This window comes from Giraffa tippelskirchi, chromosome 12 (assembly GCF_054371585.1).
Source record: "Giraffa tippelskirchi isolate mGirTip1 chromosome 12, T2T-mGirTip1v1.2.pri, whole genome shotgun sequence".
NCBI classification, from domain to species: Eukaryota; Metazoa; Chordata; class Mammalia; order Artiodactyla; family Giraffidae; genus Giraffa; species Giraffa tippelskirchi.
The window spans coordinates 116,553,773-116,580,229 of record NC_137286.1 but is presented as its reverse complement, the minus strand read 5'-3'; the positions used below and the strand labels follow the sequence as shown (position 1 = coordinate 116,580,229).

The 26,457-nt window shown below is 36.0% G+C and overlaps 1 protein-coding gene across 8 annotated transcripts in view; it reads left to right on the top strand.

Annotated features, from left to right (window-relative positions):
* The window catches only part of KLF12 (KLF transcription factor 12), a 617,863-nt gene that overhangs the window by 302,069 nt on the left and 289,337 nt on the right, over positions 1-26,457 (top strand). For all 8 annotated transcript variants that reach the window (XM_081551692.1, XM_081551693.1, XM_081551690.1 and 5 more), the window contains one exon: positions 21,327-21,873. In XM_081551692.1, coding sequence (XP_081407818.1) covers positions 21,327-21,873 — 547 coding nt within the window. The remainder of the gene's footprint in view (positions 1-21,326; positions 21,874-26,457) is intronic.

The window sequence follows — 26,457 nt, the reverse complement described above, 5'->3', positions numbered from 1 at the left end:
ACAATATTATTAGACTGTATTGTTAGGGCCTTTGGTAAATCTCTGACTTGTACAGTTATTCATTTATTTTTTCTTGAAAGATGAAGAAGGAGGCAGTGAGATGAAGCTGATGATGCTCTAATTAGGTTGTGAATAAGAACGGAGAACCATTTGGTGATGGCAAAGTGATAGCAACCTGGGGAGGAAGGAAGCTTTCATTGAAGTTTGTAAACTTTAGGAAAGGAACAGTAGTGGAGGGGTGAACTTAAGAAAGCTGAAATTTTAAAGTGCTGCCAACAGCAAAAAAGTTACTTTGGTTCAGAATAAATGTTTAAGTATTTAAATAACAATTCGTTCTTCAGACAGTTCACATACAATGTTTGATGAATTAATGTTAACCTGTAGTAAGGTCTATTTTAAGGGTTTGACTCCTTTTTTTAAGTATGTGTCTACTTTTAAATATAATGTATAGCATACACACAGAAAAGTGCACAAATTATATGTGTTTGTTAAATTTTCAGTAAGTGAACACAGACATGTAACTACCACCTACATCAAAAAAGAGTAATTTACATACCCTATTCATGTTTCATCACAGCCATTACGCTACCTCAATAATTATGACTGTTGACTTCTAAAACTAGAGCTTAGTTGTGCCTGTTCTCAAACTTTGTTAGGTTTTGATGATCGGTATGCCATCCTCATAAAAAACATTCAAAATATTTTCCTTCTTTTTTTTAATTCTAGAAGATTTTGCACATGATTTGGGTTGTTTAACTATTTCATAATTTGTTTGAAATAATGAATTCATGAAGCAAAATCTGGGCCTAGAAATCTGTAAGTCAGAAGAAGGTTAAATCATTTTCTGAAAGGGCATTTCAGATTTTCCATTTTTTCTTGTGTCAGTTTTGATAAATTATACTTACTAAATTTCTCTGTTTTATCAGAATTTTAAAATCTGTCAGCATAAATCTGTTCTTAACATTCTCTTATTATGTCTTTAATGTCTGCAGGCTTATGTTTTTCTCAATCCTAGTATTGGTAATGACTGCCTTTCACTATTATTTTTGCTACAAGTTTATTGATTTATTGCAATAATATTTTGAGAATAAGTTTTGTTATGGTCTCTGTTGTGCATTTGTTTTCTATTTAATTAATCATACTCATTTTTTCCTATCCTTTAGGATAAACTTGCTTTTCTTTTTCTAACTTCTTTAGGTAAATGCTTAGATAATTGATTATAAACCATTTTCCTTTGTAATTATGTTTTAAGTACAAAAGTTTTCATCTGATCACACCTTGTCTTTACCCCACAGGTTACACATCCATATTTTTATTCTTATTTGACTCCAAATATTTTCTATTTTTTGTTGTAATTAATTTTTCAACCCACGGGATGACTTTAGGAAAACTGCTTAATTTCTTAGTGTTTTACAATTTTCTAAGTATCTTTTGTAATTGATACCTAGCTTTATTCCACAGTGGTCAGAGGAAATATGCTAAATAATTTTAACTTTTTAGAATTATTAAGACTACTTTACAGCTTACCCTATGTCAAATTTTGGTACAACAGCCTCTCAAGCAGAAATGCATGTAACTATTCTCAATTTATAACTACCCAAATATAGCCTTTAAAAAGATAGAAATAAAGGACTAAAATGGGAAGTAGACAGACCCATAAAAATAGTGTGAGATCTTAGCACACGTTTCTCAAAAGGTGGTAAATAAAGGAGACAAAAAAAAAAAAAAATGAAAAGGGGTATAGTGTATAGAAAACCAAGAAAAACAGTACAATTAACAAACATACCTTAATTGATCCATTTAGAACAATGTACTTGATATATCCCCAGTTTTAACAGGACTTCCCAAGTACTCATGAACCTTTATTATCTTTAATAGCTTTTTCAGAGATTACAGTGCATTTTTGACATACTAATGTCCACCATAGAGTAATACTTGTACTTATATCTAAACATAGTGAATATTTTGGGATATTTTAACTCTATATGTCCATCTCTTTCTGTATATCCTGGCTATGGATATCCACATCTATTGGGCTTCCCCAGGGGCTGAGCTGGTAGAGAATCCTCCTGCAGTGCAAGATACCTGGGTTCAATTCCTGGGTTGGGAAGATCCCCTGGAGAAGGGATAGACTACCCACTCCAGTATTCTTGCCTGGAGAATTCCATGGACTGTATAGTCCATGGGGTCACAAAGAGTTGGACAGTACTGAGAGACTTTCATTTTCATCCATCTCCTTATTTGTGCTGTATTTAAACCTCAGTGATGTACTGTTTCTGTTATTATTGATATATGGTCATTATTCAGTTAGATTTACTTGTATTTACCTTTTTCTTTTTCTCGATGCTCTTTTTTTGAGTATTTCCATGTTTTTATATGACTATTTCCCTTGGGCCTGAGGAATTTTCTTTCGTATTTATTTTTGTATGGTTCTGTTGGCTAAGAATTCCCTGTTTTTATCTAAAATGCCTTTATTTTGCCTTGATTTTTGATAGAAAAATAGGGTTGCCAGTTGTTTTTTTTTTCCCCATTCAGCAATTTAAAATAACTTTCATAGTTTTCTGACTTTCATCATTTTTGTTGAAAAGTAATTCTCCAGTCAAATATTGTCTTCCTTTCTTCAATAATTTATAATTTTGATGTGTGTGTGTATTGTGTGTGTGTGTGCTGTGCACATGCATGCACATTAGATTCCAGTCTGGGAGTAAACTTTCCTTTCATCTGTTTTCTTAAGTATGTTGCTACTGTTTTTGAAAGTCTGTATTTGATAACTCAGAAAATTCTGAATTACCAGTGCATTTTTATTGTGTATTTGTCTTCTTTTAGTTCGAACCCAGGTCTCCCGCATTATAGGCAGATGCTTTACCGTCTGAGCCACCAGGGAAGTCTCTTTTAGTTTTAAGAGATTTGAAATAGTCTCTTTCAATATTTTGTAGTATTTAAGGGAATATTAAACATGTGATTATGTCTCAAAAGAGAGATAAAGTAGTTAGAATGATAGCACCTCTCATTGTTTTCTTTCTTGGATCTTAGACCTTTAAATCTTAGTTACTTTAGCTGCTCGGTGTCTTAAAATTTCACTTTTTGAAGTTTAATGCATGTTTTTTTTATTGTTCCTAGTAGGCTAGTTAGTCTTACACAAGCTACTCTGCCTTAGCTGAAATGAAATTTAGCCCTTTTCCCACATTTTATCTGTTATAAATTACCTTGATTATTGTAGACTATTTTCTGTCTCCTCACTTCATCACCATAAAGCTCCTCATGAAAAAGTTTTGCATTTTAATACATACTGTGAAACAATGTTGAGAAATGTATGCAATCCACTTTTGAGAGAATATGATCTGTAGAGCTACTTCAGTATTACTTTTTTATCCTAATATGATGCACAAAGTCATGTTTAAAATTCACCTATCAAATTGACCTTAACATTTGCTTTCATTTATAGATTCTATTTTCCCATAATTATTTTTAATTATTTTATTGTATAATGTGTTTTTCATCATATATTTTCTATGATGGTTCTCCCTATACATATACTATACTTGGAAACTGAAGCTTTTAAAGCTGTTCATTCTTAATTATGGGCTTTCCTGGTGGCTCAATCAGTAAAGAATCAGCCAGCAATGCAGGAGCCCCAAGGTTCGATCCCTGAGTTGGGAAGAACCTATGGTGAAGGAAATGGCAGCCCACTGTAGTATTCTAGCCTGGGAAATCCCATGGATAGAGGAATTTGGAGGGCTACAGTCCATGGGGTTGCAAAATAGTCAGACACAACAGTGACTAAACAACCACCATTTATACTGAATTGAAAACTATTGCTCTGTACCAACCTATGCAGAGTTGTCAACATTAAATCTTCTTCATAATCCTTATTCTTATGATCTTCCTTTATATAACCCTTTTATTGCAGTTTTATTCCATCATTCCTCTGTGAACTTCTCATGTCAGGTATTCCAGAAAATTTAGCACAAGTTGAATGCTGAACTTTATGTTGATTAATCTTCCTGTTGAATAGAATTTCCAGCAAGTTCTGCCTTGCCACACTAATTTCTGAACTCCTTTGTAACTTAAAATCCTTCTGGTTAGACTTACAGCCAGTAATGTGTTCCTTTACTCACAGTAAGAATATTCGTGTGTCAATAAGTGGTATAAATAAACCCTTTCCTTCGATCTTTTACAAATATTCATCAAAATATCATCAAGAGTTATCCTTACTCTTCATTTGGCGAGTTTGTAGTGTGGTATAGTTTGTGTGTATTTGTTGGAAGATAAAATGTAAATCAGTGATTTCCCTTCAGACCCCAGCCCCTTTTCATATGGTATTGCTTATGTTCTATATCATCTACTGACTAGGGAAGGTATCAAAAAATGTAACAGCTTATTAAAATTCAAATCTAGTAATTTAATCCAGCTAACTTAGTAAAGTATAGCTATGAAAAAAATCAGTTCATAATTGAAATAAAGGGGAAATGGATAATGCCACCTACATGTAACTTTTTACAAATCAGGATATCTGCCATATTCTTTATAAAATTAAGGAATAATGATTCAAGTTTGAATTACAGTTTAGAGTTACATTTGCAAGAAATTATCCAGCACCAATATATCCAAACCAAGATAAGGAGTTTTTCACTCCTTAACTATCTTACCCTCTAACTCTGTGATACATAGCACAACTTTAATGAAAAAAATGTAGAAATGATTTTTTGGTATCTCTTAACCCAGTTTCATAATATCAGTGAAAAGTTCTGAAAATTGAACAGTTGAAAAACTCATTTGCGATTAAAATCGGGACTAAGCCAATGTGCAAATATTTATAGTTTTTATTTCTAACACTCAGTGCAGATGCTCCTTTGCTTTACCGCAGAAATATTACTGTGAGAAGGCACTTCTGCTCCAAACCCTCTTGGCGGGGTGCTACTTGCCTTCCTAGAATCCTAAAAGTTTTGACATATGTGGCCTCAAAAGTTTAAAACTTTTTAAATCGTGCATTTCTAGTATATGCCAAGTGTTTTGGATAGTTAGATCTTAAATATGTCCAACCATCTTCTGCAGAAAGACTATGAAGAAATTTTAACATTTGACCCTACAGTGTGCTAATATAATATATTGAATAATCAAGGCAGTGACAATTTTATGGAAGCTTAACTGATAGAGACTGTCAGGTATATAATAGTTATCTTTGGTTTTAGCTCTAGAGTAAAATAGATCAAATAATAGCTATAACCAAAAAATATAAACACAACTTTAGTTGAGTGCTTTGTGTCAGGCAGTGTACGTTCCATAATGTAATCTTCAGAACTCTTTTCAAATGTTGGTAAAAATATCAGTACCATTTGTTAGTGAGGAAATGAAGTTTAGAAGATAAGCAATTTGCTTGTAGTCACATACCTGGGGCAGAGCTGGGGTATGAACCTAAGTCTATTAATGTTCATAGTCCATGACCTTTATACCCCTGCTATGGAGTTAATATACATCCTTTTTAATTAATCATATAAGACATTTAATATGAAATGCAATTTCACAAAAAACTCTTGATTGTCTTCATGTCAGTTATCTTCAAGAAGAAAATCCTAATAGCGAATCAACTTCCTTTTGTCATTTAGCATATATCTAGGATCCTCCCTTCTGCTGTCAGTTGGCTTGTGCTCAAGAAATACAAATGAATTTTAATATGAGCTTGAGAAAAAGAATATAATTATGGCAATAAATCTGCTGGAATCATATAATGAATTTAAAACCCAACATAAATGCGTTTTGGATTATCTGTCGTTTGGGATTACTTATATAGCGATCCCTTATAAGACTGTAGATAATTGAACATTGGTTATTTTACTGCAGCTGAAAGTACTGATGGTAAGGAGAAAATGAACTATGTAAATATGAGTTTTCTTATTTGTTTAATAATGAATTTGAGATTTCATCACAGGCATTATTTAAAGCCAAAACCGAGTAACTTTATCTCAGGGGAATTAAAGTTCTATTATTTCAATCAAAATGGTGATTAATGTGCCTGATTCTTTTCTTTTACTTTTTTATTCAGTAATACATAATTGAATAATGTGCAGTTGTTGTTTTCTTAGAGCCATTATGAGGAAACTAATGAAGGAAAAATAATTCTATTAATAATAGATGTTTGTGAAGTTCATGAAAGCTTTTACTTAACCTTTTTGTCCCCTTCTTCTTTATGAAACACAGTCATCTTTAAATTGCATGAAATAAAAGGAAAATGTCCTGTAGCAGTGATGATAATGACTTCAGTCTTTCCTGATCCCCTGGAGGCATACAGTGTAGAATCAGGTGTGGAGATCAGTGTTTTATTACAGTTGAGGTGACAAGTTTGTTTTCAGAGACCAGGCAGAACTGTGTCTTGACATTGCCACTTACCACTTAAGAGCCCCTGGCAAGTTTTTTAACCACTTCGAGTGTGTATTTTATCTGTAATGTGTAACTAATAATAGTTACCTATATTGGGATGTGAGGATTAAATGTATATATCGCAATGAATATTCACATGTCTGCAAGTATTGTTATCATTCAGTCACTAAGTCATGTCCAACTCTCTGCGACCCCACCCTTTATACGTGGTGCAGGGATTCAAGTTTGAAGTCTAGACAGAGCTGGCAGTAGCCATCGTTTTGTTGTTGTTGTTTAGTTGCTAAGTCAGGTCTGACTCTTGTGCGACCCCATGGATGACCCCTTGACCCCTGCCAAGCTCCTCTGTCCATGGGATTTCTTAGGCAAAAGTACAGGAGTGGGTTGCCATTTTCTTCTGCAGAGGATCTTCCCACCCCAGGGATCGAACCTGCATCTCTTGCATTGGCAGGTGGATTCTTTATTGCTGAGCTACCAGGGCTTCCTTGGGTAATACCAGAAGCCACCCTAGAAAGACACATGCTTAATACAGTTCAGATCATCAGCCGTACTTATTACTTAAGCTCTTTGAGTCAACCCCAGCACCAGTTGACTTTTACAAAAAGTAGATATATCTGCATTCTTCTATTTATGCACCTAAGCACAAGTATGAGAGATAAACAATAAATGCATGTAAAATCAAGGCCTGTAAACACACATACATATACACACATCCACATATATAGATTATAAACTCCTCAACTTAATTTTTGTGCATATTCTCACTACATATACTACACACACAGTGCGCGCATGTGCACACACACACACACACACACCCTCCTTTAATTTTTAAATGTATAGTAAAAGTCAGAGGAGTGTATACATGCTAACTGACATTTATATTAATATAGAAACCATACCCACTTGCCCACAGAGGTGAACATACTAACATTTTAACTGTATAGATGGGTTTACATGATTAATGTATATGGGGAAAGTTGAGGAGGGAAAAAGGAGAGGAAAACAAAGGAATCAATTTTTTTTTAAATATGAAAAATAGGACAGTAGAAGGAAAATGATGGAAGGAGAGCGAAGGTAGCTTAGTGCGTCATTTCGCAACCTCAGCCATATTGAACTTGAGTCTTTGTTGCAGAAACTGGCCTATTACCCTTGCCCCTCGGTTGTGATGATCAAAAATGTCTTCAGACTCTCAGTGCTCTGTACCCTGTGGGAAAAACTACCCTACAGTAAACTACTTCCTTAGTTGTAAGAAAGAATGTCGGATACACCGGTGAAATTGTTCGGTAGTGAGAGAAATTAATAAAATGGCAATCAATTTTTTAAATGAAGGAATGGACAGATGGAAACTTGAAGCACTAATTTTTATATGTTATAATTATGTTAATAAGTATATTTACTGTTTGTTAAGTTTCCAACATGGGGTACTTTTATAGATTTATTCAATTGTAGAGTTAGTGAGGGCTTTAGAGAGCAAATGGGACTTGTACCAGGGATGCTGATGTGTGATGGGTGACAAAAGAACTAAATAAAAGTGGTGTTTTGAATGGGCTCAGTGGCTGGTTAGAGGAAAGACAGAAACCTCAGAGTGCTTTGGAAGCACAGAAGAGTGGTGTCTCATCAAGACAGGTGGAATCTGGTAAAGGTCAGCGTGACAACAGACAAGTGACTGTGCAAAGGCATAACCAGAGTCATTTTTGATTAGAAATTAAAGGAAGAGAGTAAACTGGCTACATAAAATAGAACCTTAACTAGAACTCAGACAAGTACTCTTTTTACAAAACCACATTCCCTCTGACTTAGTTTTCCCTTTACTAAATTTCAACTGCTTTTATTGGGGAACATACATCTTTGGTCAAACATAAAGCTTTTTTTTTTTTTTCATTTCTGAGTGTTTGGTTTACAAGAAAAGGAACAAAAGAAGTTACATAGATGGTGAGCTGACTTTTTTCACTTGTATTTCTAATGTTTTGCTTACAAATCTAATTAGACTTCTGTTTTTTTCATTTTATCCCCCGCATCTTACCTCATTTCTTTCAAACTTACATCACATGCAGTGTCGCCAGAGCACCAAATACAGGATGCTGTTCCTAAGTTACAAATGATTTTTCCAGTTATGGTTATCAAGAATACCGGAAGGGGTTGCCATTCCTTCTCCAGGGGATCTTCCTGACCCAGGAATTGAACCCCCGCCTCCTACATTGTAGGCAGATTCTTTACTGTCTGAGCCACCATGGAAGCCCAAAACTTAATATGGAAACAAATAGGAAATAAATGTGAAATATACATTATAATAACTGCCTCATGCCCATTAACGGAGAAGGCAATGGCACCCCACTCCAGTACTCTTGCCTGGAAAATCCCATGGACGGAGGAGCCTAGTAGGCTGCAGTCTATGGGGTTGCTAGGGGTCGGACACGACTGAGCGGCTTCACTTTCACTTTTCACTTTGATGCATTGGAGAAGGAAATGGCAACCCACTCCAGTATTCTTGCCTGGAGAATCCCAGGGACGGGGGAGCCCGGTGGGCTGCCGTCTATGGGGTCGCACAGAGTCGGACATGACTGAAGCGACTTAGCAGCAGCAGCAGCAGCATGCCCATTAAATTTGTTGTGTGTTGGATATGTTGGGAAAGTGAGCTGGTGCCTACCATACAGCTCTCTAGGCAGTGCTCGTTTTTATATGTTTTTATATTTGCCAAATATTAATTTCACATGATGCAGGAAAAAATTTCTCAAAGACATACGTCCTCACTGACTTTCCCTTCTCAAGGCTCCCGAGGACAGCATGGGAGATAAATTCACTCTTAGGAGTCACTCTTAGGTTTAGATCACAGATCCACATTGCATTGTTCTTTCAACTTCTGGGAGGATGCGTTTTTTTATAAAACTGGAGAAATTTTACCAGGTAGCATGTAGTAAATTTTAAGTATATTTATTTTTCCTGCATTTAAAAAAGCAACCATTAATATTGCTTTTACAGTTAATTAGTATTGAATTAACTATTTTATGATCTCAAGATCTCTATAATACTTATTTGAATTAAAGAGCACAATTTTGTTTTCTCAAATTCCTTTTTAATGCTTTCCATTCTTTATAGCACAAGGTTGAAACATCCCCCATTGTTTATACATTTCATGTTTTCTGAATGTAGTTCACAAAAAAGTGACAAGACTCTCGTTAAACCTCTGGGTTGGGTAACAGTTGCTTCTATAGTGGCAAAGGAGAAAATCTTTTTGTAGTATCCTCAGATTTTTGACAGTACTGTACTGATTATGTACTGGTGGTCACTAAGTACTGATTGAGTGAGAGCTTTTCATCAAAAACATACAAAACTTTGTAGTATCCAAACATTGATATGTAATTGTTGACATTAGTTTCTCAAGTTTGAAAATGTTTCCCAGATAAACTATGATGCAGCAGCTTGAGAGTTCCAGAAGAATTCATAGTTTTAACCCACTTGGGTTACTGCAAATGCAGACTTTTATTAATAGTTACCGGTTATATTCAACTCTTTTCTTAGTTTTATTGCAGGTTATATAGATAGCTATCAGGGCTTCCCTGATAGCTCAGTTGGTAAAGAATCTGCCTGCAATACAGGAGACCCCGGTTTGATTCCTTGGTCGGAAAGATCCGCTGGAGAAGGGATAGGCTACCCACTCCAGTATTCTTGGGCTTCCCTGGTGGCTCAGCTGGTAAAGAATCCACCTGCAATGTGGGAGACCTGGGTTCGATCCCTGGGTTGGGAAGATCCCCTGGAGAAGGGAAAGGCTACCCTACCCATTCTGGCCTAGAGAATTACGTGGACTGTACAGTCCATGGGGTGACAAAGAGTTGGACACGACTGAATGACTTTCACTTTCATTTTCATATAGGTAGATGGGCTTCCCTGGTGGCTCAGTGGTAAAGATTCCACCTGCCAACACAGGAGATTTGGGTTTGTTTCCTGGGATGAGAAGATCCCCTGGAGAAGGAAATGGCAACCGACTCCAGTATTCTTGCCTGGAGAACCCCATGTCCATGGGGTTGCGAAGAGTTGGGCGCACCTCAGCATGGTTGATTTACAATCTTGTGTTAGTTTCAGGTGTACAGCATAGTGGTTCAGTTATGCATATGCATTCCTTCTCAGATTCTTTTCCTATATAGATTATTATACAATATTGAGTAGAGTTCCTTGTGCTATGCAGTAGATCCTTGTGGGTAATCCATTTATATATATATATACACACACTGTATGTACGTTAATCCCAATCTCCATATTTATCCCTCCTTCCACATTTCCCCTTTGGTAACCACAAATTAATTTTTTTTGAAATCTGTGAGCCTGTCTCTGTTTTGTAAATAAGTTCTTTTATATCATTCTGTAAAATGTTGTTACTTGTTTTAAGGTATTTAACGACTCTTGAGACTTCACTCACTAGCATTCCTGGAAGTATCTGACGCTTACACTGCTGTCCTGCAACGGAATAGAATGCCCCTTTACTATGTCCTTGTCAGCATTACTAGTATCATTTTAAAAATCTTTGTTTCTTTTAATGCTCTGTCCCAGCCAGGAGGAGCACTGAGCTTAGATTTCCCCAGTCACTGTCAATCACACCTGATTAGCAGGAGTCTCCTCTGCTGGCAAGTTCTCTGTTTCAGTCAGGTCAGTCCTCTTCCATTCTGTCTTCCTGTTCTGCCTTTGTCTTCCTTGAAGCTCTAGTCTGCCCCTTCTCCCCTTTTGCTCAGATGCTCGTTTGATGGATGAAATCAACAGGGGCTTGATGTGTATAGTTAATTCTCCACGTAAACATATTAATTATGTACGCCTCTGTGTGCCTCGTGGCAGTCACAGCTTAATGAGGGACCACTTCAAAAAACCTTTGGACAGCCTCACCCTTTCATAGCCTTAGAAAGACCTGCGTGCATCTATATTCCATTTACCAGGAAGCCAAAATATGAAGCTAGAAAAGTTAGTTTGCATGAGTGCATTTTGCTGATTTGTAGGGGGACCATTTAAACACTATTGCTTTTCTACTTCTGCCACTTTCCTGTTGTTGCTCCCTCTGACCTCAGGGGTGGGTGGGAAAAAATGGATTTCTCTCAGCTTTGCCATTAGTCTTGTTTGGCTTGTTTGTGGATCTCTCTTGAAAGGCATTTTCTATGAGCAGGGAAGCATGTCGGGCTTCTCTTGACTACTTGCTTGCTTTAAATATCCAAAAAATAAAGCCTACATTTTTGCAAATATACCACCCTTTACATAAAAAGTGTGTTATTGCTGTATAGGTTTGTAATGTGTTATGGTTTCCAGTTGTATCACTGGGTATCTCTGCCTCTCTGAGGTCATTTTCTAGTCTGAAATTTGATGTTTTCCAGTACTATGAAATAGCCTTACAAAAATAACTCTTGTGGTGAATGTTTTGTGAAATCAAAAGCAAGGTCCATCTGGTAGCAGACAAGATTAATCTGTTTGAGAGTGGTAAACATTTTGCATATTTTAAAATATGTAACTAGCACAGAACATTTGCCTCAGGCACTTGAATAAGTCTGTGGTTTAGGGTGAAGATTCAAATGAACTTTATATTCCTGAAAGCCTATAAGATATGCTTTCTTGTCTTGTATGGTAAAACTTCAATATCTTAAATCAGTCACTGAATAATAATACTCTTTTAAAAACAAAAGAACAAAAAAAATAACTGTGATATAGTAAAGATAACCCTATAACAGTTAACCCTTTTTTAAAACATTGCAAGTATTATAATAGTTTTGGTTTATTAATTTTACAAAGAATTATAAATAAAATAATAGGTTAAATTGAATCTTATGTTGAATTCAAATTAATTTTAAATAAGTAGTGGGCTTTACTTTTTTAGTAGAGATTCATTACTTTCAGAATGATTTGGCAGAATGTAGTTAAGAAGTCCATATACTTACCCCACTCTTCCACACTTTCCCCTAATATAGAGTCTTGCATTAGTGTAATATATTTGTTGGAGAAGGCAATGGCACCCCACTCCAGTACTCTTGCCTGGAAACTCCCATGGATGGAGGAGCCTGGTGGGCTGCAGTGCATGGGGTCTCGAAGAGTCGGACACGACTGAGTGACTTCACTTTCACTTTTCACTTTGATGCATTGGAGAAGGAAATGGCAACCCACTCCAGTGTTCTTGCCTGGAGAATCCCAGGGACGGGGGAGCCTGGTGGGCTGCCGTCTATGGGGTCGCACAGAGTCGGACACGACTGACGCGACTTAGCAGCAATATGTTTGTTGGATGTAATGATTTAATGAAGCTATATTGATTCATTATTAAGTATAGTCCATGGTTTACATTGAGGTTAATTCTTTGTATACTTCTGTGGGTTTTGATAGATGCATGGTGACATGTAACCACCACTGCAGTAACATACAGAAGAATTTCATTGCCCTAAAAATTCCCCGTGGTTCTCTTTTTCATCCCTTCCATCCTGCCCCCCAAGCCCCTGGCAACCACTGATCTTTTTACTATCTCTGCAGTTTTGCCTTTTCCAAAATGTCATAGAGTTGGACTCATATAATTTATTTTAACATATATTTGCATGGTTTTCCGAAGTTCAGTTTAACAGTAATTGCAGGAAAATAGGAGCAAAACTAACTTCGTATACTTCCTTTTTTGACACTTCTTATAGTGGCACTATTTCTTTACCTCATTTGACCAGTTAAATGGGATTTAAGTGGTTTAACATTTTGAGCATAAATATTCTCATCCAACAAATGTGTTTGAGTGTTCACTGATATGTGGTAGTACAAAATACTATTAATTTACATGTTATACATTGTGTTCATGTCCAAACATGTTTGTCAGTCTTTTCATTGCTTAGGAACATCTGCTATTAATTTTTTAAAAAGTGCACAGATAGAATAGAATTGTTCTGTCCTCTACCACCCTTAAGGAGAAGCCTTCTCACCTCAGGTTTGATCCCAGCTTTACAACACATGAGTCCTAAACTAGAATTTCAGATGTGCAGTCAACTGTTAACATAAATTCTGATTGCTTTGGATAAGTGATAAGATTCAGGAAAGTTCTGAGAAATAAATAACTCATGGAAAAATATAATAACTAGGAAATAAGGAAAATTTAGGGTAAATTTAAACGTGTGTATTGAACCCTTTAAAAAGGCTAGCATGTGTGCAATTTGAATATGAAAGCATAAAAACGTTAATGTAAAATCACAGAGAGCCCATTATGTTATGCATATGTTCTGAATTTTCTTAGGGAATCAATCATTTCTTAAATTGACATTTGAGAGATTGAGATAAAGTAGTTGAATTAAATATTCATTGAAATATCTTCCCCTTTAACTCATTCAGTACTTTGGAAACCAACTTCCAGATTGTAAACGTAAAATATTTCTACTTGTTTCCTTTTATTCTCTTGTCCATACTTTTTGAAAAAATATAATTTGTCTTTCCTTTTTTGAGTATATACTCTGCTTTAATTTTTTCTTGGTCAGTTTTCTAAAGTCACATTTTTACAGCAGTTGTGTTTAAGAGTTTGCCCTTGAACTTGTAGAGTAAAGAAGAAAAATCACTGGGCTTGAAAGCAATGTGAATGATGAGTGTCAGGGCATATGCATGCAAGACAAATCTTGAAAACAATGCTTTCCTTTTTGGTAAAATAGCACAGTAGAGAGGAAAGTGAAGTTCATGTTTTTTCACAAATTGATGTTTGGTGCCTTTCACACTGAGGGCAAAGATGGCCAGAGTTGAGCAGGTTGCTTACTTTAAGCATGGTGCTCATATTTTTAAAATTTCATATACTAATTCAGAAAACTAAGATCATGGCATCTGGTCCCATCACTTCATGGCAAATAAATGGGGAAACAGTGGAAACAGTGACTGACTTTATTTTTCTGGGCTCCCAAATCAATGCAGATGGTGATTGCAGCCATGAAATTAAAAGACACTTACTCCTTGGAAGGAAAGTTATGACCAACCCAGATAGCATATTAGAAAGCAGAGACATTACTTTGCCAACAAAGGTCCGTCTAGTCAAAGCTATGGTTTTTCCAATCTTCATGTGTGGGTGTGAGAGTTGGACTATAAAGAAAGCTGAGGGCCAAAGAATTGATGCTTTTGAACTGTGGTGTTGGAGAAGACTCTTGAGAGTCCCTTGGACTGCAAGGAGATCCAACCAGTCCATCCTAAAGGAAATCATTGGAAGGGCTGATGCTGAAGCTGAAACTCTAATACTCTGGCCATCTGATGCAAAGAGCTGACTCATTTGAAAAGATCCTGATGCTGGGAAAGATTGAGGGCAGGAGGAGAAGGGGACAACAGAGGATGAGATGGTTGGATGGCATCATCGACTCAATGGACATGGGATTGGGTGGACTCCGGGAGTTGGTGATGGACAGGGAGGCCTGGCGTGCTGCGGTTCATGGAGTCGCAAAGAGTCAGACATGACCAAGCGACTGAACTGAATGAGGAAAACTAAAATGTATACCTATTGTGCATTTCATGTAAAAAGAAAAGTTCAGTAGTTTAATTAAAGTGTATTTGCATTTAAAATAATGCAGTATAACTTAAAAACTCAATGAAACAGTATATGATGTCATAGATTTAGTTTATTCCCTTTTTATGTGAAATGCAAAGGAAGCTTCTTTTTTTAATTATTTTTTATTAAAGGATAATTGTTTTACAGAATTTTGCTGTTTTCTGTCAAGCCTCAACATGAATCAGCCATAGGTATACATATATCCCCTCCCTTTTGAAACTCCCTCCCATCTTCCTCCCCATCCCACCCCTCTAGGTTGATGCACAGCCCCTGTTTGAGTTTGCTGATCCATACAGCAAAAACACCTCCCATGAAAAGTGCATATTTAACTATTCACCAAGTCAGACAGTGAACCTTACATAAACTGATCGTCTGCTGCGACACAATAAACAAATAAAGCTCAGCAGTTTCATCTCATGATGAGACTATTAAACAATGGCTGACATCCCTCAAGTTATTTTGATGTATTTATGTATTATTGTCATAATGGATTCAAACTGATTTATGGATTGATAGAGGATATTTATATTGTGAAACTAAGAGATAAAGACAGGCAATTAAAATGTATTCCATCAACTGTTACATGATCATCCTATGGGCCAATCTAATGAAGCTAAAAAAAAAAGAAAAAAAAATTAAACAATGTCAAATGACAATCTTCTGTATGTTAAGAGAGAATGTGTGTTTAAAATCTTACGTGGAACCTAAAAATGCTTACAATATCTCAACATGTTCAGCTACTTCTGTAATATATATTAGGTTGTTTAGCAGAGTACCCCTACAGTGGCTGTATTATGCAATCCTGCGTCAGAATATCTCTGACGCTGAGTTCTGTAAGTCAAGTCACTTCTGAGAGCTACAATAATAGATTAGGTTCTGTTTAGAATTTTTAGTTCTAAAAAAGGAAGCTCTTTTGTTTCTGTCCCATAGTCTTAGTATTACTTAAAAGCACTTAGTGCCTTTAATTCAGTCTTTACACCAATTATATGAGTTTGGAATTAATATTACTCTTGGATAAACTCAGGCCTAGAGAATTTTCAATGATGATACTAAGATTGTATAGCTAATAATTAACAGGGCAGGCCATGAATTCAAGTCTTTTTTGTCCAAATCAAACTTTCTTTCTATGATAACTATATAACAGGCTATATAACTGTGAAATCATGAACTATGTAATATTAGGCAAGTCACTCTACAGTCTTTTCTAAACACTCCCATGAAGTGATTTCTCAAAAAAGTTATAAAGGTAAACTTAAACACAATCTATTTAAATTCTTGCTAGCTTACTGGTTGGCTGGATGAATAGATGAATGGAGTGGTGGATAGATAGATAGATAGTTTGACACATCTTTTTGGTGTATGTGCCTGTGTGGGGCTTCCCTGGTGGCTCAGTTGGTAAAGAATCCGCCTACAATGCAGGAGACCTCAGTTTGGTCCCTGGGTTGGAAAGATCCCCTAGAGAAAGAAACGGCAGTCTACTCTGGTATTCTTGCCTGGGAAATCCCATGGACAGAGAAGTCTGGGGGGCTACAGACAAAAGGGTGGCAAAGAGTTGGACATGACTGAACGACTGAATCTCTGTGTGTGTGCATGTGTATGTATACAGATACCACTTCTCTAAAAACAAATCCCTGGTGCCGTTAAAGATGAAAGAGTTAGCTTGTAAATCTTGGAGGACATATAGCAGAATATTACCCAAGTGTTCCTCAACCATGACTACACTTAGGAATCTCTGGAGGGGTTTTCAAAGATGAGGTGTTGTCCAGGTTTGTTTTTTTTTTTCCTTTTTTAAATTACCAGGTGATCAAAATATCAATACCAGGCCAGCTTTAAAAAAAACTCACTTGAGGACTGTAATAAGATTCCTCTGGTGCTAGTGGCTGACTTTAGGAAACACAACAGGTACTGTGAATACTCACATATAGGAAGTGTTAGATACATTTTTACATTGACTCAACAAAATGCCTAAAGCTGAAGTTAGAGTTTAAAACATTTATTAAGGAAAAAGGTGATCTGATTAGAATAGCTCACACGTAATCCTCATCTCACTGAAAGGAATATGTTCACTGGAATATTGTCCATTGTACTTTATTGAGTGAATTATTTTGAATCAAACTGGCTTTCGGACTCTTGAAGAAACAATATGATGCAGCAGTATAACCCTATGTGTATTATCTTTCAGTTTTCACACCTTCTTATGAAGTAGATTGTTACATTTACCAGACTTTTGTGTGTATTTATGCATTTATTTCTTAAAGTATGAGAGGAGAAAAAATTATTGTGGACCCCCCTCCAAAATATTACATCATTTTTTGAAAAATGAAAGTAATTCTCATTCTCTTTGACATAAAATGCAGGATGCCCTTTTATCTTCATGTCTTTAGAAGGAATTCTGTTTCTGTTAATAATATTGAATATAGTTTGTGTGTTTGATCATGTTTTCCACACCAGGGTCATCAGCAGCAAAAATTCAGCTAGACGTTTCCCCCAAACACAGATCTTAACGGGCTTTTATTTAAAACAAACAAACAACAAAACAGCAGCAGTGCTTAGTGGATGTTGGTGCAGGAGTTGTCCATCAGTGTTGTATCTAGAATTGAGTAGTTAGACACCAAGGGCAAAATTTTAGTATGAAATCCTTTCATTGTTCTTTTTCTTTTTAATTTTCTTTTCCTAATTGCGGATAAAACTTTTCTTTGTGATTTCTGTTTTTTTCTCAGTGTCTTTGCTTTTTAGATGCTGTTTCCTGGTAACATAGCCATCCATATCTTTTCTCTCTTTCTCAAATCTGCGTAGGATTTCTCAAATCCTTTCATTTCTAACTGCTCTCAGTACTTCTCAGTTGATTTTTCTCCAGCTTTCTTTCTTTCTCTTGACTACTCTCCCATGGCTTCCCTACAGTTACACGTTTATGAATTCATATCTCTAGGTCAATGCATTTCTGGCACTTTCTAAAATCTAATAAATGAATTTCTAATAACAATTTCAGGATCAAACCTTTCAGATCTTTTCTCTTTCCTAAAAAGAGGAGTGCGCATACACTGTTTGGGAAACTTATTTATATAGTATTGCTGGTCTTATGTGTGTGTATGTACAGCTTGAAGCTGGAATTATGGATGGTTTACTGGCCACATTATCACAGGAGAAGTGATTGGTAAGGGCTGTGAGAATATGATATTATGTCAACACTGTAAATAGTTGAATGGTATGATGAGGGTTTTGTCCTCTTTATACTGATGAAGCATTGTTTTCGGACGTGCTGGCTGTGTTTCATCTGCTACGTGTGAAATAGGAACCAGTATGTGCCTCTGTGATGTTTAAATTCATGCATAATGTGTCTAACATTCCCAAATAAGATATGTCTGTCATCCAAAGGTTTGACTGATCCTTCCTAACTTTTTTGATCATTTTCTATATTGTGGTTTGAGCTTATGTAAGGAGAAGGCAATGGCACCCCACTCCAGTATTCTTGCCTGATGGAGGAGCCTGGTAGGCTACAATCCATGGGGTCGCTAAGAGTCAGACACGACAGAGGGACTTCCCTTTCACTTTTCCCTTTCATGCACTGGAGAAGGAAATGGCAACCCACTCCAGTATTCTTGCCTGGAGAATCCCAGGGACGGCGGAGCCTGGTGGGCTGCTATCTGTGGGGCCGCACAGAGTTGGACACAACTGAAGCGACTTAGCAGCAGCAAAAGCTATGTAGTTATCAAGGATTTCAACGCACCTAGGGTTCTTAGTGGACTTCCCTGGTGACTTAGATGGTAAAGAATTCACCTGCACTGCAGGAGACCTGGGCTTGATCCCTGGGTCCGGATGATCCTCTGGAGGAGGGCCTGGCAACCCACTCCGGTATTCTTGCCTGGAGAATTCCACAGACAGAGGAGCCTGGCAGGCTTCAGTCCATGGGTTCGCAAAAGAGTCGGACACAACTGACTGACATACTCTAACAATACGGGGCTCTTAGTATTGGATCTTTATAGCTTTCTGGTGTATACAACAGAATTACCAGAGGAACATTCTTCTTCTATTTTTACAAAACAATGAGTAAATTCTTTTAGTGAGAGATTAAGCTATGTCACCTACAAAATATAGACTTGTGTTCATAATATACCGAAGTCTAAGCAGTTTGCAAAGCTCACTGAAGCTTGATGCCTCAGAAGCCATCTTTTTGCACTATAAGCTCCAAAACTACCAACTGTATTGTCATAGTCTGCTAAAGTACTCTTTCATTTACTTTACAAAGAGTTTCCTGCAGTGATGAATTATATGTCAGACTTGGGTTTTTAAACCTATGTTGGAACTTTGTGTCCAAGTATAGCTAGGAAGAGGTTTGTGATGGAAATTAATCACTATCTCCAAAATTAGAATATTGGAGCACTCTAATATAGTAAAAGAGAGAAGTTAATCTCAAGACTATATTCAAAAACAAACCATGTTTGATAGTATGTACTTAACGACATATTTTACAATTTTAATGACAAACAAATTGGGATATTTTATGAAAGCAGCCTCAACAAAGAATTCCTGTATGGGTATAACACACTAATAAGAAATATCCTACCTTGTTCTACAAAGAAATTAAATGATAATACTGGGTACAAATTGAAATACTCTTCTTGTTAGAAGAATAGGTAATGCTAATAGCTTTTTATAAAAGTTGCTCTGTTTATGGCATTTGTTTTTGTTTTCCTTTGTTTCTTAATATCTGAGAATATTTAAGTTCTGATTTCTCAATTTCAGCACATGAAATCTTGTCATTTAAAATATTATGTAGTATGTATTTTGGATGGTTCATTTTGATATTTTCTAATTATCATTTTGCGGGTAAGTAACCATGTTAACTTAGAAGAAAAGAATAAAACATCAACTGATTTTCCTTTTTAGTTGTTCTGATACTATTGTTTAGCTTATTTCCTTTCTTTTCTCATTGTTGCTAAATAAAATGCCCATGCACTATTGTATTTTATGAATGGAGCTATAATTTATATTCTATACAGAAAGATTTAAAGAAGCATGTTTTGTTCCTTTAAGTTTACGCTCAACTTTGAGAGAAATAGCAAACCAAATCTTTTATTAAAGAATGAAATGAGCCAATTTAATATAATTATAGGCATTGTTGTTCTCTTACCATAATGAAGCTGAAAAAAAGAGTTTTTGATCTTCATGTAATAGAACAACAATGTCCCTGTTAGCCTGGTCAGATTATATATAACCAAAAATAATCTATTATAGTCTAACTCTCTGTTAAGGTTAGACAGACACATACTAGTTTGGAGGCCATTTTAGGCCTCGGAAATAGGCATTTAATAAATATTTCTTGAATTTATGCATGAATAACTATAAAAGTAAATTATATTTATGCTCAGTAATAACACACTGAGCCCATTAGTTTGGGTGGAATCTTGGATTCTTTATTATTATTGTTTGTTGTTCCTTATTATTATTAAATTTTGCTCATTGAAACTTGAAAGAAATGAAAACAAACTTGGACAAAATTGTTATCACTGTCTTAAACAACGTTAAGCGTAGGCAATTTAAGATTTATAGAATAAGTTTTTCCTAAAATTATTATTTCCTAAAAATGTCTGTTGTGAAATTTCTGTATATTATTTTGAGAAAATCTTTTTCATTGTTAAGAGCTAAGTTATAATTCAATTGTTAGAAATGATTTGTACTGAATACTTTTGTAACTGAGTGTGGGAAGTTGGAGAATTTTATGCCCTGTTTTAATGCTCAAAACGAGAACGGTATGGTGGATAGTTCTCCAAATATGAAAACTGAAATGTCATAGTGAGTTTCCCCCATGTTGTTGCCAGGCCTCCTATAATAGTATTGAGTAAGGGTTAGAATCATGAAATCATAGAATTTTAGAGCTGGAAAGGATATTTAAGGTTATCTAATGAAAGTTGCCATTAGTTTGTAACTAATGGAAACTAAAACTCATAAGTGTAGTGATAGGTCAGACCAACAAAATGAATGTTTATAACGTTATTTGTATATATAATATCTTAAGAAGACAGTGTAACTACAACTAAAGACCCATGCTGTAGTCCATGGGGTCACAAAGAGTTGGACACGACTGGATGACTAAACAACAGCAAAAGAAAATACTTTGTACTCTGAACTTATCTTTTAGAAGGTTTTATGTAAAATTGCTGTTCATTTTTAGGTTTCTGTGGCCTTTTTTCTTCTCCATAGTGCACTAATTTCCCTGGATTTTAACAATTATGTCTGTTGCTCTGCCAATTGCCTTTTTGTACTTTTGTCTCATCTTTAATTATGATGACTGTCACAGAGCGGTATCTCAGATGCTTGGAGAGTGAATTAATATTCCACAGCAATAAGAGAAAAATTAATAAACATTCAAGTCATAAATCATACATCTATTAAAGGATGTGATTAACAGAGATAAACATGTTCCATTTTTCTCCCACAGTCTCCAAACGTCCACAAGTACCCCGATATGGAAGCTGTTCCCCTGTTGCTAAATAATGTGAAAGGGGAACCCCCGGAAGACTCATTATCCGTAGACCACTTCCAGACACAAACTGAGCCAGTGGACTTGTCCATCAACAAAGCCAGGACATCCCCGACAGCCGTTTCCTCCTCCCCGATTTCCATGACAGCCTCCGCCTCCTCACCTTCTTCAACTTCAACCTCCTCCTCGTCTTCTAGCCGGCCAGCCTCATCCCCGACTGTTATAACATCAGTATCTTCAGCATCGTCTTCGTCGACAGTATTAACTCCAGGGCCCCTCGTTGCCTCTGCCTCTGGTGTGGGAGGCCAGCAGTTTTTGCACATTATCCATCCTGTTCCGCCTTCGAGTCCCATGAATTTACAGTCTAACAAACTGAGTCACGTTCACCGCATCCCCGTGGTGGTCCAGTCGGTGCCTGTTGTCTACACAGCTGTGCGGTCACCTGGCAATGTGAACAACACTATTGTAGTACCACTTTTGGAGGATGGGAGAAGCCATGGCAAAGGTAAGAGACACAAATGAGCCTTGCTTTATTTTACCACTAGAAGTAACTGTTATGCAAGGAAGTTACAACTAAGAAGTTCTGTGCACAGTGACACAGAGGAACAACTGATCTGTTCCTGTGAGTAGAGCACAGTTGAGTAGAAACTAACCTCATATTCAAATAAGTGTATGTTTCAGAATTACTCAGTCCATATTTTTATGTATCGAGTCATATGATGTCAGAATTCAAATATGTAAATTTGCAAAATAATGTTTACCTTCATAGGAAGGACAGTCTATAGTCAGCATCACTGCTTGTGAATTGTGAATCCCTCATAGAGATTAACAATTATGAAAAATGTAAAAAGTGTATCAAGATGTTTCTTCCTTCAGTTGTTCAGACTGGAACTCATTTATCTGGCAATAATATAAAATGATGTGAGGTTCCAATGCTTGATATCTGTTCATTCACTTTTGAGTAATTTGTAAATTAAGTTGCCATTAAAGTAACTCTCAAGTTAGGTGTTTGTCTAGAAATGCATCATGCAGTTAGAGTTCTTATCTTCATGTAAGTCTAAGTTATTATTTTAAATAGCAGGAAGCTTCTATGATAGAAATAATTCAAAATGCAGTATTAATATTTCCTTCTGGGGATTAGAAGCAGAAAGATACTTTGTTACATGAGTTTATGTAATAATATTAAGTTAATTATATATGATAGTTGCTCATGAAGTTATTTTTCTTCTAAGTTCTTGTTTTTTCTATTTTTAAGTCAAAGGAATTGTAATAACATAATGTTGTTGACTTTTCCCTTTCTGTAAATCTAAAAAAAAAAAAAGCCACCATTCTATAGTAATGTAAAATGCCTATAATCATCAACTCATATGCACGTGTTTCATCTTCAGAGTCTAGAAATAATGATGGATTAAGACTTAGGTTGTAGTACATTTTGCTTTGAATACCATATTACTGGCAAGCCCATAATTAAAATATGATGGATGAACACATAAAACACTGCCTTTGTGTAAAATGCTAGTAAACATAGTTGTTTGGTTCTTGAAAAGGTAGGATTCAGTGCATAGGAATAATATTTGATCATGAACTTGGAGAATTTTTGCAAGCAAACAAAATTGTGCGTTCATCTCTCGCAAGTTACTATTTTATCTCCAATAAGTTTCTTCATAGCACATGACAAATTGCACCTTTTCAATTTTACCAAGTGAAAAATCTCATGGCTTACAACAGTCAAAGGTTTAGACTGCAGACTTGAGATCCAGATACTATGCTTACCTGACAACCATTTTGTAATTTTGGTGCTATTATGGATAATGACGAGGAACTAGTCTCACCACTATATTTGTGAACTAGAAAAAAACAGAAGAAGAAGGGAATCTCTACATAGATTTTACTTGAGTCAAACCTTCTTTGATATTACTAATATTTCTAATCCAAATGAGCTAATCAATTTGAATAACAGTAACATAATAAAAGATCACATTAGGTATTTATTTTCATTTATAATTTATAGATGTGCTTTAAATATTTTAAGAATTAGCAATTAGAAAAATATAACCTTGTATATTACATTATTTTATATATGTGTATACCATCGAATCCAATCTTTGTGCAATATCACTTATGAAAGCTATTGCTTTTATTGTGGAGGTGACTGATAAGGATTTTAACACTGTTCGTGACCTTTTTTTAAAAAGCAGTTCTGGTGCATTAATGAAGGAAACAGATATCTCTTTTATTTGCCATTATCATTTTATGAGAGAGATAACTTTTATTTAAAGTTTACTGCCAAAATTTAATTTTCTGGAAAATTTATCTTTGTATAAGAACTGTATTAAGACTCATGCTGTAATTTGTTCTCTACATGAGTATTTTTGTTAGTTTCATGCAGTGTTTGTATTCAGCAGTTTTGGCATATCAAGAATAAACATATAATCATCAGCACACTAAATATGATATGGACGGTAACAGCATGAAATTTGGGATCAAGGATGCATGAGTTTAGAATCCTAGTTCCCTCCTGTCCAGCTTTGGACTGGGCAAAGTTATTTAACCTCACTAATCTTCATTTTCTTCAGTGATAAAGTACAAATAAAATATGATATATCTTTGAAGATTATTGGAAATATAAAGAGTTTATGTGTACAAGTCTAGCACTGATAATAATTTATCATTATTATATCCCCCCAAATACCTGAAGCAGTAATGTTCAGAAATTTTTTCTCTGTATTGTAAAAACAGAAAGTTGGAGGAAAAAAGACTTACTGAATTTAAAAGTGATAACCTGCCCTCAAGTGCTTCTCAAAGTTGTTACAACAAATTATAAGGGATGAGGGCTTAGGATGAGAAATCATCTGGAAAATCCCATATTTTTTATGTTTATTAATTTATATTAAGTTTTTATAATCCTCATATTCTACAAATATTGCTATAGCATTTTATAAGTTTTTTTTATTGTTTGATTAATTAGATGATAATAAAAGTGTGTAGGGGAGGAGGCCTGCCTACCTCACAGAAGGAATAAAGGAAAGGGCATTTCAGTAATTCCTCACATCTTTATGCTGCAAATATGCACTGGGCACTGGTCCAGTGATGAAATGCCTGAGTGATAAAAGGAGGCCTATTTCTATTCTCACATAGGACTTATATTTCTGGTATGGATGAACAAAAGAAAATATAATAGGGGAGTTGTATTTTCAAATGCTAATAATAAAAACTAACTCACATAAATGTGGATGATTATACTGGTTAATTAGTTTTAAAGTTGGTAAAACATATCTGGTCTGTAGTAGAGAAATAGATTATCTTATGTCACATTACACAAGGGACTAAGAATGTATACGTCTGTATCTAAAATAACATGAATTGAGTCTTTTATCCATTCAAGTATTGATTGAGCATCTCTCATGTTTTAGGCATTTTATTGGCATCAGAGATAGTGTTGAGCAAAACAGATGCTATTTTTATCTAAGTACTTATAGTCTACTAGGAGATCTTGTCATCAAACAAAAAAATTATACAATTAACTGATAGCTGTGGACAGAGTTAAAACGTAGACTAGCCATGGATGTGCCTATGGGAGAGAGGTTAATTATAACTGTAGATGGAGAAAGCTGTGTTTGACCTAAGTATTTTCACGTAGAGTGTTATATGTGGTTGGAAAAAATGTTTTTGCTGTGATGCTCAGAAGCAGATGTTTGGTGTTTTAGAGTTGTGCTAGAATGGAACTTCGCATGGGTATGTTTGGCTAACAACAGAAGAGTGTGGAAAAGTATTCTAATGAGGAGAGACCTCCAGCCCATTCAAGTATTTACAGAATATGAACTAAAGGAATGGCAAGTCATTAGCTAACCCAGCTGCTAAGTTGCTTCAGTCTTGTCCGACACTGTGCGACCCCATAGACGGCAGCCCACCAGGCTCCTCCGTCCCCAGGGTTCTCCAGGCAAGAACACTGGAGTGGGTTGCCATTTCCTTCTCCAATGCATGGAAGTGAAAAGTGAAAGGGAAGTCACTCAGTCGTGTCCGAATCTTTGCGACCCCATGGACTGTAGCCTACCAGGCTCCTCCGTCCATGGAATTTTCCAGGCAAGAGTACTGGAGTGGGGTTCCAACCCAGGGCTCCGACAGAACTCAGCTGGGTCTTGATAAGATGTAATATGAAGAAAATGGCATGATGTTCTGGAAGGTGCAGTTAATACAGCGTAGACTAGAGCTATGAGAGGGATGCTGTCAGAGAAGGTCTCCAGAGGGACACATTTTTCTGCTTGACACCAAAAGGACAGAGTAGCATTGAGCCCCCCTCAGAGCTAGAAGGTTCTCCACGGGATCTGAGACATGTCCCTCAAGGGGTTATTTGACCTTGTAACAGAATTTCAGTTGAGCCTGGGAAAGTTTTTGGTAGATTTCTCAGGAGATTTTCATTAGTTTTCACAGATAATTAGCAGCAGAAAGCATAGAGGGTAAAAAAAAAAAATCACAAGCAAAATTGTTCTTGGTTTATTGCTTCAATAGGCATGTTTAGGATTCTCCTTTCCTTCGTTTTGATCCACTATTAAGGTAAAAGAAAGGGTATTTAAGAGAATACAAGTAAAGAGAGCATTGCAAAAAGTTGTCAGATTATCAAAAGCTCCTAAGGGGCCAAATAAGGACTGAGAATGGAGCATTTGGGTAAGGATGGGTTCATTGGTGACACTATGTCAGTGGAGGACTGGAGACAAAGGACAGACCAAAGTGAGTTCATGTTCTGATGGGAGGTGAGGCAGGGGAGACCAGAAGTCTAGATGGCTCTTTGGCCAAATTTTGCTGAAAGAGTTTTGGAGAAATGGCATGATAGCTGGAGAGGAATTTATGCTCTCAAGGGAGCAATTTAAAAGAGGCAGAAAGTATAGCATATTTGTATTCTGTCAAGAATAATCCAATAGATAGTTGAAAATGGGTAATTCTAGAAAAGGAAGAATTACAGAAGCAAAGTTGTTCATTACACATTGGTTTGCTTATATTATTTTGTGGAAGTAACCTGCATCTTGCAGTAATTAACCTAAATTCTGAAGTCAATTTATTAGATTGACACAGGTTTTGGGAAAAAAGATGC